At 38.1% G+C, this 15610-nt stretch overlaps 1 protein-coding gene across 2 annotated transcripts in view; it reads left to right on the top strand.

Moving 5' to 3' along the window:
• PHF20 (PHD finger protein 20) overlaps positions 1–12617 on the top strand; it is a 127731-nt gene extending 115114 nt beyond the window's left edge. For both annotated transcript variants that reach the window (XM_044664352.1, XM_044664351.1), the window contains exons 15-18: positions 3059–3254; positions 6615–7011; positions 8553–8736; positions 12157–12617. In XM_044664352.1, coding sequence (XP_044520287.1) covers positions 3059–3254; positions 6615–7011; positions 8553–8736; positions 12157–12299 — 920 coding nt within the window. In that variant the 3' untranslated portion in view covers positions 12300–12617. The remainder of the gene's footprint in view (positions 1–3058; positions 3255–6614; positions 7012–8552; positions 8737–12156) is intronic.
• Positions 12618–15610: the final 2993 nt, after the last annotated feature.

The following is a 15610-nucleotide window of genomic DNA, read 5'->3' as shown; positions in this document are numbered from 1 at the left end:
CTCTGGAGGTGGATATCATTATTTAACATAAGTCCTTTGGGATTATCTTGGATGCTGCTGAGAATAGCCAGTCATTCACAGTTGATCCTCATACAATATTCCTTTTACTCTGTACAATATTATCCTGGTTTTGCACACTTCACTTTACATTGTAGAAGTTCCCAGGTTTTTCTGAAAGCATCCTGCTTGTCATTTGTCATAGTAGATAGTATTTTATCACAAATATACCACAACTTGTCCAACCATTTTCCAATTGATAGGCATCTCCTCAACGTCCAATTCTTTGCCTCTGCAAAAGATCTGCTATAAATATTTTTGTATAAAAATTATGTATAGGTCTTTTCCCTTTCATTTCTGGAATATATATTTAGTAGCGCTATTGCTAGGCCAAAGGGTCACAATTTTATAACTTTTAGTTCATAGTTCCAAATAGCTCTCCAGAAAGATTGCATTAGTTTATAGCTCCACCAGTGGTTTATTAGTATCTGAATTCCCCCTTTCCCTCCAACATTAGTCATTTTCCTTTTCTGTCATATTAGCCAATTTGATAGGTATGAGGTGGTATCTCAGGTTTTGGGGTTCTTTAAAAAATCCTTACCTTCTGTCTTGGAATCAATACTATATCAGTTCCAAGGCAGAAGAGCATTAAGGGCTAGCCAATTGGAATCTAATGACTTGCCCAGGGTCATAACTAGGATGTGTCTTAGGTCAGATTCGAACCTAGGGCCTCTCTTCTCTAGGCCTGGCTCTCAATTCACTCGGCCACTCAGTTGCCCACTCCATTTCCTACTTTAATAGTTTTTTTAACTAAGTTTGGATGAATATGCTTGAGTTGCATGCTATATTTTAACCTTATTTTTCCCGCTTTTTATTTTTATCTGTGATATAACAATTTTTTAACCTGATTTGATATATCATTGATTTGGTAATGATTCCCATATTGGTAACCAGTCATCTTCTTACTTTAAGAATATTTTCCACTTCTTTTTCCTTGAAGTTATTTTATGTTACCCATGTTCAGCACCACCAGACTGAAATAATGTTTTTCCAGATTTTTATTGTCTATAGGAGTTTAATCTCTTTCATTTCTTACTCCTATAGCATGTTTTCCAATATTTGTTACCTTCCTCTTTGTACATTTGTATCCAAATGTATTTTGATTAAATTTGAAGGATCTTATTAAATTCTTCCTAGAATTTCTCTACTTCACTCTCCAGCAGTTATTGACACATAATACAATTAATTTTTTTTAATTTAATTTAATTAATTGATTTAGAATATTTTCCATGGCTATATTATTCATTTTCTTTCCCTCCCCTCCTCCATCCCCCTCCTATAGCCAATGTGCAGTTCCACTGGGTTTTACAAATGTGTCATGATGAAGTCCTATTTACATATTATTAATATTTGTACTAGTGATCGTTTGGAGTCTACATCCCCAGTCATATCCCCCTCAATCCATGTGATCAAGCAGTTGTTTTTCTTCTGTGTTTCTACTCCCACAGTTCTTTCTCATAGGTCCCTCAGAATTGTCTAGGATCATTGAAATCCTGCTAGTAGAGAAGTCCATTACATTAGATTGTGCCAGTTTATCCATCTCTGAGTATAATGTTCTCCTGGTTATGCTCCTTTCACTCTGAATCAATTCCTGGAGGTCGTTCCAGTTCATATGGAATTCCTCTAGTTCATTATTTCTTTTAGCACAATAGTATTCCATCTCCAACAGATACTACAATTTGTTCAGCCATTCCCCAATCAAAGAGCTCATTTTACAATTTTTTTGCCACCACAAAGAGCACAGCTATAAATATTTTTGTACAAGTCTTATTCCTTATCATCTATTTGGGGTATAAACCCAGCAGTGGTATGGCTGGACCAAAGGGCAGACAGTTTTTTAAAGCCCTTTGGGCATAGTTCCAAATTGTCTTCCAGAATGGTTGGATCATTTCACAACTCCACCAGCAATGCATTAATGTCCCAATTTTGCTACATCCCCTCCAACATTTATTACTTTCCTTTGCCGTCATGTTAATCTACAATTATTTAGACAGTAATTGCATGTTAATTATGGTGTATACCGAGTATAGCAGTGAGATGATCAGGTATTTTCATGAGATAATGTTTCTTCTCTCTTAGACATGGAAAACCAATTCCTAATTTATTCCTTTCCTAAAGAAAACTGGTGATCCTTCTTTTCATTCAACCTCAATTTCCTTTTGTCTTATTTCTTTTATAGAATGAATATAAAGATTGGTAGGTATTAATTCAGTTCCTTCAATAGTATGTCCTTGTAAAGATTTTCATTTTTAGGATCCCAATAGTTAAATTAATTTAGACATTTAAAAAAGATATGATTCTAAACATACTCTACTCCCTTTTCTAACCCTGTCGCCATGATTATAGAAGTGGAATGGGGAACCTCATGGGACAGAGGAACATTTTTTATTTTTGTGTCATAGGTTGCCATAGTCAAAGGCTTGTTCATCAAGAGCCTCTGCAGTTGGGAAGAAGAGACATGCATGATATGTAAGGAGGGTGCTGTCTAGTCAGATGGTGACAGCAACAGATGGTTTGCAATGGGTATGGGGTATAGAGAATGAGAAGGGCCCTTTTTGGAAGACTTGCTTAAAAGAGCTGGTAAAATATCAGATAGGATGACAGGCTTAGGTGCATTATGATCTGTATCACTGGAGGCAGTACCCATCTCATTTTAATTATAATTTGTAATTGAAGTAGCAAATAGTGTTTTCTAGGTGATTGAGTCAGAAAGAAGCATCAGGATCAGTGCTATTAAATGGAGTAAGGAAATTCTGTTCTTGAAGAATTTGGTTTTACAACTTCTTTTTGGCCAAGCTCTTGACTGTTGTCACTTGATCTCCTCTGTTCAACCTTCTCGGTTTCTCTTACCATTCTAGTCCCAGATATACTAGGAAATATTTCTTCCCAAAGCAGAAGGTTTGTGTGTGAGTTTGCATCTACAGTGTTGACTCTGTCCCAGTCTGTTCATACCTCAATTATTGGAAGTGTTGCATTTTAATTCCTCTTATTTTTCCTTCAGGTCAGAGACCTGGTGTAAAGTACTGGTATGAAAAGGAATGGTTAAGTCATGGTCACATGCATGGTTTGGCATTTTTAGAAGATAATTATTCCCACCAGAATGCCAAGAAAATTGTAGCCACTCACCAGCTTCTTGGTGACGTGCAGAAGGTGATAGAAGTTCTACATGGACTGCAGCTGAAGATGAGAATTTTACAGTAAGTGTAAAAGGGCTTTTTGAAAATATTTGAGTTGGCATATATGCTAGAAGTTAAAAACATCAGTAAAGAAGAAATACCTGTAACTAGAACTATATTTCTGCCTGACCTATAATTTTTAGAAATGAAATGAATGGTCAGAGAGAGTAAATTATGACTGGGCTGTGTTTGGGTTACTTAAGTAGTGGGATGAGGAATACTGTGAAGGAAGTAGTTCTATGTTTCCTAAGACAGTATCCCTTCTGGGTGACAAGGTTTAGTATTTAGAAAAACGAATCTCTCCCTACCTCTCAATTTGTAATATAAAACTGAATTCTAAATAATAGTTTGCAGTTTTCAGATGAAGAAATCAAAGCTATCAATAGTCATATGAAAAAATGTTCTAAATTACTCTTGATTAGGGAAATGCAAATTAAAACAACTAAGGTACACACCTCATGCTCATCAGATTGGAAAATATTACAATAAATAAAAATGATAAATGTTGGAGGGAATGTGGTAAAATTGGGACTATAATGCATTGTTGCTGGAATTATCCAGCCATTCTAGAGAGCAATTTGGAATTATGCCCAAAGAGCTATAAAACATTACATACCCTTTAATCCAATAATTCCACTACTAGGTCTATATCCCAAAGATATTTTTTAAAAATTGGGAAAGAACCTGTTTATACAAAAATATTGATAGCTTCTCTCTTTATGATGGCAAAGAATTGGAAACTGAAGGGGTATCCCTCAACTGGGGAATGGCTGAACAAAATATGATGATGATGGAATACTATTGTGGTATAAGAAATGAACAGGATGATTTCAGAAAGAGCTGAGAAGACCCACATCAGTGATTGCAAACCTATGGCATGGGTGCCAAAGATAGCAGGCAGAGTGCTCTCTGTGGGCATAGGGACTCCAGAGGAGCTGCTCCCCATCCCTTCTCCACCATACTTGATGACATTTTTTCACATCCCCTTCCTCTCTGCCCAGCAGCCAATGGGAGCGCACAGGGAATAAAGTGGGTGGCTCATGGGCAGCAGAGCTGGAGGACAGCAGAGTGCCCAGGCCATTCCCCTTACCTTCTCTACACCAGCTCAGGACATTCTTCACTTTACCTGCCATTCTGTCCCACAGTCCAGTGGGAGTGCTTTCTCTCTCCCCTGTGTGTGTTTTGGTAGGTTGGAGGGCAGGGAATACTCATAGTGGGGAGGACCATGGCTGGAGGTCTGGGGGGATTTTGGGTGATCTGACACTCCATCTCTTAAAAGGTTCACCATTGGGGCAGCTGGGTAGCTCAGTGGATTGAGAGCCATGCCTAGAGACTGGAGGTCCTAGGTTCAAATCCGGCCTCAGACACTTCCCAGCTGTGTGACCCTGGGCAAGTCACTTGACCCCCATTGCCTACCCTTACCACTCTTCCACCTATAAGTCAATACACAGAAATTAAGGGTTTAAAATTTTAAAAAAATTTTTTTTAAAAAAAAAAGGTTCACCATTACCTACCTACATGAACTGATGTCATGAAATAAGCAGAATCAGGAGAACCTTATACACAGTAACAGCAATACAGTTGTCCCTCAATATATTACGGTTCACTTATCACGGCTTAACAGTGTCACTGTTTGTTTTTTTTTTAAATATATCTACTTTTGGGGCATCTGGATAGCTCAGTGGATTGAGAGTCAGGCCTACAGATGGGAGGTCCTAGGTTCAAATCTGACCTCAGACACTTCCCAGCTGTGTGTTCCTGGGCAAGTCACTTGACCCCCATTGCCCACCCTTAACCACTCTTCCACCGAGGAGCCAATACACAGAAGTTAAGGGTTTAAAAAATAAATAAAATTAAATGTGTGTGTGTGTGTGTGTGTGTGTGTGTGTGTGTGTGTGTATCATCATCAACACTCATATATCACACTTTTGTATTGGAGAGTTTTTACTACATTGCGGGATTTTGTGGATGAATACCATACTAAACACAATGGAAATACAGTATATGCCATTACTGCTTGTCCAAGTTTGCCAACGTGAGATTGTACACAGCACACTATTGGCTGATGGAATTAAAAGCGACCAACCACAGCGTTGTGTTCTTTATCCTGGGTACTGATTGGCTCAGTTTTTATAAGAGTGTGGGAAAGATTAATAAGAATGTGGAAAAGGTTTATAGGAGAGTGGGAAGGGTTTATAAAGCCTTAAAATCTATGTAAATAATTAAATAAATGTAATGCCACTACTTTGCAGATTTTCACCTATGGCAGGGTTCTCTGGAATGAATCTCCCACAATAGGTGAGGGATCATTGTATTGTGGAATGATCGAATGTGATAGATTTTCACTATCATTAGCAATACAATTCTGAGGGACTTATGATAAAGAATGCTCTCCACCTCCAGAAAAAGAACTGTTGGAGTAGGAGTGTAGATGAAAACATGATTTTTCATTTGTTTATTTAGGTATATGTTTTGGGGTTTTGGTTTTATAAGATTATTCACTTATGAAAATGTTTGTATGATAATACATACATAACTCAGATTGAATAGTTTGTCAGCTCCGGAAAAGGGGAGGGAAGAAGAGAGGGAGACCATTTGAATCATATAACTTCAAAAAACTTATGTGGCAATTTGTTATTACATATAATTTGCAATAAATAAAAATTAAGGAAAAATAAATACATAATATTTTGTTAAATGGGGTGTATTTAATGCAAAATTATGCTTCAAAAGCTTAAATTCTTTTTTAAAAATTAATTAAATTAAAAAACCCTTCCCTTTCTCTCTTAGAATCAATATTCCAGGGCTGAAGAGCAATAAGGGCCAGATAATTGGGGTTAAGTGACTTGCCAAGGGTCACAAAGCTAGTATTTGAGGCTAGAAAGTGCTATTATAATTATTATTCTTCCATGTCCTTTCTCAGAATGCCAAAAGACTTGTAATTTGAGTATTTGGGTCATAATGATGAGTGCAAAAAACATACTAATGTTTTCATTTTGTCGTGAGTTAAGAACAACAAAACTATCTTCTAAGTGAAAAAATATTAGAGAAGTATGACATGTAATTAATTAACTCCTGGGATTTTATATATTGCTGATAACTTTTTCTTTCCTTAGCCTACCTAAGTAACACAGAGTTTGTATGGTCAAGTAACAGAAAACTCAGGCACAGGAATGATTTTAATAGGTGAATTTTTGGTTGGAAGGTTTTTTTTTTTTGTTTTTTGTTTGTTTTTTTTTGGACTAATGATTCCTTCTCTACTGAACTGATCAGGTTACATGTAGATGCTTCTCTGGAGCTTGTGTGTGGATAGAACCCTCATGACATATGGGATCCCTTTGAGTTACTCTAGAGAACTTTTCCTGTTTGTTCTCTCCTCAGGAGCAAAGAACACCCTGATTTACAGTTGTGGTGTCAACCCTGGAAGCAGCACTCAGGGGGTGAGAAGTCTCATCCCAAACATGCCCTTCACATTGAAGATAAGAGGAAAGAAGATCTGCCAAGCTATAGAACTTTCAGTGGGACAGTAGAAAAAACACTGCCCTTTCCTTCTATGGAAGAGTCTTACATCACCAGTGAACACTGCTATCAGAAACCTCGAGCCTATTATCCTGCCGTAGAACAGAAGCTGGTAGTAGAGACCAGAGGATCGGCTATGGATGATGGTGTTAACCCCATCCGGGAGAATGGAGATGATGTGCTCTCAGAAAGGTTTGGCTGGGAATTAGACCAAGAAAAAATCAAGATACAAAATGAATTGAGAAACACTTACTCAAAGGTTTGTTCAAATCTCTTGTATCTCTGACATGATGTTTTGCATCATATGAAATTAACTACTTTGTTTTTCACAGTTAAAGTCTCCTCAGATCCAAACATATTGTTGAATTTGGTTTGGTTTGTATTAGCTGGTATTTAAATCTAGTGCAGGGCCAGGGCATGTGAGTGTTGCAGAGGCGTATAGAACATGAGAGCTGGAAGAGACTTCTGAGGCCATCTGGTCCAACCCCCTTCATTATATAGATGAGGATCTGAGTCCTACAGATTTTGTCTAAGGTCACACAACTAGTTTGTGGCAGAATAAAGATTAGAATTCACTTCTCCAGAAGTTGAGGGCAGGGTTCATTCTACTGTCCTACATTGCCTTGTTCCCTTTTTCAATATGGAAGTCATACACAGCCATGACCACCACCATGTGAGAAGTGCAAAATAGCAGTGGTGCTGGGATAAACTTGGGGTATGGCAATGAACTCACACCATTGTAGCAACATCCCTTCGGCAAATACCCATTTTACTTCTAGCTGTGTGTCTCTGGGCAAGTCCCAATTGCCCAGCCCTTTGGAACCAATACCTGTATTGATTCTAAGACAGAAGTTAAGGATTTATTAAACAAACAAATAGCCATTCATTTTTTAGGAATGATCATCATTTGGGATAGAAAAGGAGCAGCATCCCCCTTAGCTTGTCTCTTAATTGGGCACATCATTCTGACCAAGATTGTGTTTTTTTTATTTCAGCTTGTAGACAGAAAATGTGCATCCAAAGAGAAATTCCAACCAAACCAAGGATTTCACATTAACATTATTAATTAAGTCCAACTTTTATCAAATGTACAGCCTTATGCTTTTTAGAACTCTTAATATTGTAAACTCTCAGATGGCCGTGACCATGTTTTATTAATCTTTTCTTTCCCCTTAGAACCAAGCGCACTCAATAAATATTAGGTACAACTTCCATGACAGATTTAAGATGATTTGTAATATAGGGTGCTGACTTTGCAAGGATTTCCTCAAGTTATTTTCTATCCAATATTCATTAAGAATCCTGGAAAGGAGAGTTCACACTTTGTGTGAACATTGGAGTAGATGAACCTTGAAGGCCCTTCCAGCTCTGGAAGTCTATGATAGCATAAAGATCCTTTGCTGATTTTAAGCAATTAAAAAAACAATCTCCATTCTGTATCCCAAAAGGCTCCCAGGTCTCAGAGGGAAATAGTATTTATCACTAGGTCTCAGGTCAGGACAAGTCATTTTTAGTAGCTCTTCTCACCTCCCTAGCCCTTGAGTAAAATCACAGTGGACCTCTATTAGCCAGAGTTGACTTTTGTCCTTTGAGGTGACCTGAATTGTCACAAGGGAACCAAGTTCTGTTTGCCTTGGGATATGGAACTCTTTTAAGAGAACCAAAAGCTGAAGCAGTACTTACTTGTAGAATTCAAACAATGAGTTGTTTTTCCAGCTTTTCAAACAAGTATTTAGGAAGGGAGGGACCAGGGCTTATGAATGAGCCATGCAGTAGTAACACAGTGTTGTCAATTTTTAGGTGAGGGAATGCTCTTCCAAAAAGGCCCCCTCAGAGGAAGCCCCCACCCTGAAGCTGTTGGAAAAAGACAGGGAAGGAGTGGTGAATGCTCAGCTCCAATGGCAATTTAATCTACTCACACATGTCGAATCTCTTCAGGATGAAGTCACGCACAGGATGGATTCCATTGAGAAGGAACTGGATGGTAAATCTCTTCCTTTCATAGTTAGATCCCTGGAACCAAAGACAAGTCTTCGGTCTTGTTTTCAGACCCTTGTGTCATGCTGTATCTCTAACCCCCATACTCCAAGGGAATTCAAGTTCCATTTCCAGTTCTTGGTGCCTCTTCCTCTGTCTAAATAGCTCATTCAACATGATATATGAAAGTGCCTGTCTTATGTACACAAACAATACTTAAAGTGCTAAATGAATGAAGAGATCTCCTCAGGAATAAGGCATAATTCCCATAGACCTAAGGAACTAGAAATAAAAACTCCACTTCCTCAGTGTGGAAGGAACAGATAAGAGCCTGTGTGTGCATATGTTTGCTTAGGGGAAGGAACAGAACATAATTGGCACTTAATACATCACGTTGAGTTGGGAACATGGAAGCTTTAGGTCTGGAAAATCAGTGATTGAAGTTTTGAGTTGCATTCTAGCAAATCACTGCTTTAAGTGGTGAGACAATGCCAACATTCGTGGAACGTCCACTCCACTAACATGTAAGTAAGTACATGGTGATGTAAGGTGATTCTGTGTAAGTATTAAGGGAGTAAATCCTAACCATTTTAGATTTAATAAAGAAAAAGCCTTTTTGGATATGATTCTTGATCTGAGTGTTGAATGAAATGGTGGCTTTCATTAATGGAGATGGTATAGAATTAAGCTTGACAAAAGAAATTCACCTGTCTGGAATAGGGAAAGACCAATATATTGGGGTCATTAGCCACATTGTAGTGTGCAGGAATTGGTCAAGGAGAGGTTAGCTTAAGGTTATGATTATTATGTAACATTATGTTTGGGGACCTATAAATTTATGTTGTGAAAGCTCAGCTCAAGAGAGAGCAGATCAGGGGCAGCTAGTTGCACAGTGGATAGAGTGTCAGACCTTGGATCAGGAGAATCTGGGTTCAAATCTAGGTTCAGACACTTCTCAGCTGTGTGACTAGGCAAGTCATTTAATTTAACTCCAATGTGCTGTGGGGTGTGGGGGGAAAAACAGCAGTCCTTCAGAACACATATTTTGGAAAAGGATTTGGAACTGATATGTCTTTGTATGGTGGTAGGTCTTAGAATGGTTTGAATTTCCAAGGTTAGCACTGTTATTTGATATTTCAGGGCAGAAGGCTAAATAGGGATCCATTATATCCTCTCCGAATATAATTTTTTTAAACCTTTACCTTCCATCTTAGAAGTAATACTGTGTATTGGTTCCAGGGCAGAAGAGTAATGAGGGCTAAGGCAGTGGAGGTTAAGTACTTGTTCAGGGTCACACAGCCAGAGTGTGTCTGAGTCCAGATTTGAACCCAGGACCTCATCTCTAGGCCATGCTCTCCATCCACTGAGCCACCTAGTTGTTCTAGTTAGTTTGGTGCCACTTGAGTTAATCATAGAAAAAAGATGTTAGACCCCACTACTTAGAAAGGAAATGGGTGACAGATGGATGGAAAAATTAGTTCATTAAAAAAGCATAAACCTATAATCTATAGGTGACATTGACATCCTAATTCCCTGTAGGAGGTGTAATATGTAGAGCATTGAATCCTGTGTAGGATTCAGCCCCCCAAAAGAGAGAGTCTTTTGTCTGTTTCCTGGATCCTTCAGATCAAGCTGTTTTCTTCTGGGTCAAGGAATTTTGTGCTGACTCCACCAAAATACTTTTTTTTTTTGTATTTTTATTTTGCAACTTTATGCTATTTTGCATTATTCTTTTTTTTTTTAACCCTTACCTGAAGAATCAATACTATGTAGTAGTTCCATGACAGAAGAGTGGCAAGTGGGTTAAGTGACTTTCCCAGGGTCACACAACAAGCAAGTGTCTGAGGCTAGATTTGAACCCAGGACTTCCCATCTCTAGACCTGGCTTTCAACCCACTGAGCCACTTAGCTGCCCCCTATTTTGTTGTTCTTGCTTGTGTTTGAGTTTTTCTTTGTGTGAGTGTTTGTGTCTCATTCACCTACCAGACTTAAGTTCCATGAAGGCAAGGATCATCAACTTTTTTTTGTCTTCCTCAGCATCTAGCAAGTTTTTTATGTGCCCAATAGAACCTTTCCTTTCCTGCTTTGATTTGTCTTCTAAGTGCAGCCTCTTCTGGGGAGAAACAAGGGCTTTATAAAGAAGAGAATAAATATCCCTCTCCTGTCCAATAGGACATAAGTCAGGCTTGTTCATTTGAAAGTATTTGAGGCTTATTCATTTTATTCATATTATATAATGGCAGAGTCAGATCTGTGAAACATTTGGGAAAAATTAAAACTAATTTCTATGCTACGAGAGCTTTATATGGGATATAATATATAGCATTTAGCATATCCACATGAAAGATAAGAGAATTAAATGAAAGGGTTCTATGAATGACAGCAGTCTGACCCTGGAAAGGAACTGAACAATAAAAGGCAGAATTGATGTTCAAATATGGCTCTCTACTATAGTTAGCCTCCATCCCTGTGAACCTGCTAAAATGGAAAAATGGCATCTTGTGGAGGATTCGAAATGAAAGGTCCTACATGTCCATCTAGATCTTCTACTTCTGTAGAAGTGAGCAAGTCACCTAATCTCTCCAGCCTCTTTCCTGGGCTTTAAAATGGGGAGGTTGGAGTATAGTTTTAGTCAGGGATTAACTTTTTTTGCATCATGGACTCTGGGGATTGATGTTGCATATATATGAGTAAGAGAGACAAGTAGGGGGTCCATAGGCTTTGCCATTATTGGCTTATGGACCCCTTTGCAGAATAATGTCTTAAAATGCATATAATAAAATACAAAGGATTAATCACAAAAGGAAACTGTTGGGGATTTAGTAGTGACTATGGACTTTGAGTTAAAAAACACTTTTAACTGGATGATCTGTAAGACTATCTTCATATCTGAGAATCTTTTTGAGTTAGAATCAAGAGTGCTTTAGAGTTCGGTGGATTGATTGCTCTCTCATTAGAATAGCTGGAGAAGTCTTCTTTGAAATGGTGGAATTTGAACAGGATCTGGATAAATGGAAAGGAAAAGGGAATTCTTGATGAGTCTGTCAAGAGCACAGACAGAATGAGCATAGTTCATTGAATGGTTTAAGTATCTGCTATGTACAATGAATGTACTATGGGGGGAGATGGAAATGGCTGAATTAGCTTATTAATGGAGCATAAAACCAAAACTCATGGGCCAATGAGAGGTTCTTTCTAGAATTTGGATTTTTGTTTGAGCTCATATTGAGTACTCTCAAGGGACCTTGAAAGCCAGATGGAGTGTGGTGACCCTATGCTACCAGGTACTTAATAGATGCTTGTTAATTTGAGATGACAGAAAATGTTTGTGTGCCAAGTGTAGGAAGTTCCAAGAAACATTTTAACACCATTAAAACAGATATGCTAAAGGATAACTGTGTGTATCTCTCTTCTCTTTTGGACATAGTTCTGGAGAGTTGGTTGGATTACACGGGAGAACTGGAACCACCAGAGCCTTTAGCCAGACTCCCTCAGCTCAAGCATTGCATAAAGCAACTTCTGACGGACTTGGGAAAGGTGCAACAGATTGCACTTTGTTGTTCTACATGAGACTGATGTGAGCACTGGCCTTGCATCATCACTAGGATGTCTGTAGGAGGCCCCTTTGTTATATTTAAACAAAACTTGCATATGGATTGCATGGAACATGGATTGACTTCAGGGATCCAGGCAGAGTGTGGTGGACACAGGGCAGGCACCCTATTCGCCATCAAGACTGCTGAGAGCAGGGTGTTCCACACTACACAGACTTCAAGAGAAGGAAGGCAAAGAAGAAATGTTAGGATTTCCTCCTTACACATAAAATTGTTGGATGAAAAGAATTTTTTTTGCACAAACTTCACTTTAAATCGTGCCACTGATAAAGGAGTAAGAGCCAAAAATGTTTATTTCAAAATGGTTGTAAATCCCATTCTGCAGTTTATTTAATTGACTTGGGTTTCAGATTGGGTCACAATAGCCTTCCTGGTTTCTGCCTCATATGGTATTTAATCAGTGAGAATTATACTTTTGAGCTTTGTGAGAATGTCATTTTATGACTTAACTGTTATATGGAGGTTAAATAATACAGGCCCAAAGCCTGCACCAAGTACTCTAGACTGCTACAATAAATGACCATTTGGGTTGTATTTACCCCCTAGTAAATGATTATTTTAGTTCATCATGTCTCTAGCATGAGTGACTTAATACATGGTACTTGGGAAAATTGAACCTAGTCTGAGCTTGTTCTGTTTCTAATCCCAGAATGTACTTGGGTTTTTGCTTGTGTTAGGGCTGACAGGCTCCTTTGGGGGAGCTGGGGCCTCACTGCATGTGACCTATGTTAGGTACCCAAACTGTAGCAAGGTCTGTAACCCAGGGCAGTGTTTTCTACCCACCTTGTTAATATTTGATAGATCCTGTCCAATTTTGAAGTGTAGTTTGTTTTTTTTTCCCAAAGTTGTAAACTTACTATATTCCTTACAAAAAGAGAGAATGTCCTTTTGGGGAGTCAGCTTATTTTGTATACTGTAAGGACTTGGACCCCGTGTACCACTCTAAGCCTCCCCAGAGATTCATTCGCCTTTAATAGTGTTTCCAGACACCCCACAACCCTTCTCCTTTTTTGAAATATACTGCAACATTTTAATTTCCAGGTATGTCATATTTTGTAGGATTGAGGCAATTATGCTGCCTAAATTTCAGGTACAGTATCACATAGTACCTTTGGGAATGATGTATTTGTGTTATTTTTGCAGCCATCAATAACAGTCCCTATATATCATTGTGTTCCCTATGGTGCAGTGCAGGGGAATTCCTCATGCTTTCAGATCTTCTTTTCCACTGTTTAGTTTTGCTCCCGATTATACCACTTAAAACATCAAAGCACACTTGGCCATTAGTTTTTGAGAGTTAAGTAATGGTTTATGAATCTGTAATATTACATGCTGCAAATATTTACTATGTAAACTTGAAATAGTCAACATCTTAATAGGAATGGTAAGATCTGCAATAAAACTTTGGATTTAAGTCTTTCGGAAAGGTCCAGATTTGTTTTTTAACATTAGAAATGAGGGCCTTGGGAGAAGGAAGTTTTCTAATTCACAGTAAAACAAGTATGATAGCTATACAGCAGAGATGTCAGTGGCTATGACACTTAGAATAAAGCTCATATGACTGGTTTTGAAAAGGTCTTTCCCATTGCTAATGCTGCTGTATGAAAAAATGCTTTAGTATATTAATGACATTTAAATTAATTGTAATCAACTGAACAGCTGTATCACAACCATGACTTGACTGAAAGGAAACAGAATGAACAGCTGTTTTCAGAGCTCCTCCAGAATACCAAATGTGGGTAATCTAGAGTAAGTTAATATTAAGGGTAGTTAATTGAAAGTAGTTGAAACAGGTTAGGTTTTTACAGAGCTGGGAACAGAAACGAAAAATTCCTGTTGAATTCTGCTAGATAATTTTGAAAGGAAATAAAATTCCATTTCTATTTAATGTGGTTTGCCATGGAAGGTCTTTCTGAGAAGAGGCAGCAAAAAGCAATGTCTTCTGAGAGGGATTTATTCAGCTGAAGACTTAAAAAGTATGCCCCTTCCCTTTTCAAGTCTCTTTTGGGAGAGGTTCTGTTCGTTTTAGGGCCTCCATCTCTGAATGCTGGACCAAGCTTAAAAAGTTGGAGCACTGGAAACAATGACTGCTGTTACCCTTAAGAAATGTTTAGTTATTGTACATTACCAAAATTTGAATTTTGTCTCTCTGGATAAGATATCCTACTAAAATTGCCTTGGCAGAAGCAGTTCTGGTTTGACTAATTTTGTTTAAATCAGCGATGGGTAAATGCAAGGTAGAATCTTGATAAGATGAGCCAACATTGCACTGTGGAGATGTAACTGTTTGTTTACGCACTATTAGAATGGAGGGCACTGTATATAAAAGTTTTGCTTTGAAGCAATATTTGCAAAACATACAAACCTCTTTATCTGTGTTTGGAAAAATAAATAGATTTTGTTGTTTATGTATTAGTGCTTATTTGTTTACTATCCCACTACATAAATCCCTCAATAAAACAACATCCATACCCAACTACTGACATTTTCTGTACCAGTTTTTACATATATAATCCTACTTGATCACATATAAAAACCATAACCAATGAAATCATGAATCCTTCAAAATATCCCACAAAGTTCCTATTTTGAATTACTGTGAAGAGAAAGTTACCTTACAGAATCACAAAAGAAGACAAGAATCTTTTTCTGCTTAATAATTTAATGCTTTTTAAAAGGGTAAAAATGCCAGGAACACCTGATGCCTGCCAGTGAAGTGAGGAAATAATACGATGTCTGCAGAAGCACCAAACTGGCTAAAGTTACATTCTTCAGCTCCAGATATTTTCAGCTGTGATATATGCCAAATATAGCATATTTCCCAAAACAAAAACAACAAAAGTAGCTATTAATTTTAAATGAGCCATGTGTGAATGCTTCAGACACACTTCCAGAGTAACTAGGAAAAAAAGGCACCAGCTAGGGACAACAGTCCCAGGAGGGCCCACTGCTGATCCCAGTCACTGAAACAACAATGGGTTCACTAAAGTTGCTAAGTCCTGGGGGATGGGTGTAAAGTCCACCAGTACAGGGGCATAGTGTGCCCAAGGGACTCCACTCCAGGCAACACTGGCCAGGGTTCATGAAAGCAGATGTTTCTCCACATTGATGGCAAAGTGAAGGGCTGAACTAAAAAAAAATCTATGGAGTTGTAATTAACAGGAAAATCCATTACATTGGGCTCAGAAGATAGTACCAACCCTTTCAGCTATAGAATAAACCTCAACTGTAAGTCAACCTCATCAGCCCCTTGCTAAACCAGACAAT

The sequence above is a fragment of the Gracilinanus agilis genome, chromosome 2 (assembly GCF_016433145.1).
Source record: "Gracilinanus agilis isolate LMUSP501 chromosome 2, AgileGrace, whole genome shotgun sequence".
In the NCBI taxonomy this organism is placed as follows: domain Eukaryota; kingdom Metazoa; phylum Chordata; class Mammalia; order Didelphimorphia; family Didelphidae; genus Gracilinanus; species Gracilinanus agilis.
The sequence above is the reverse complement of the archived record's forward strand: the minus strand, read 5'-3'. Positions and strand labels throughout refer to the sequence as shown.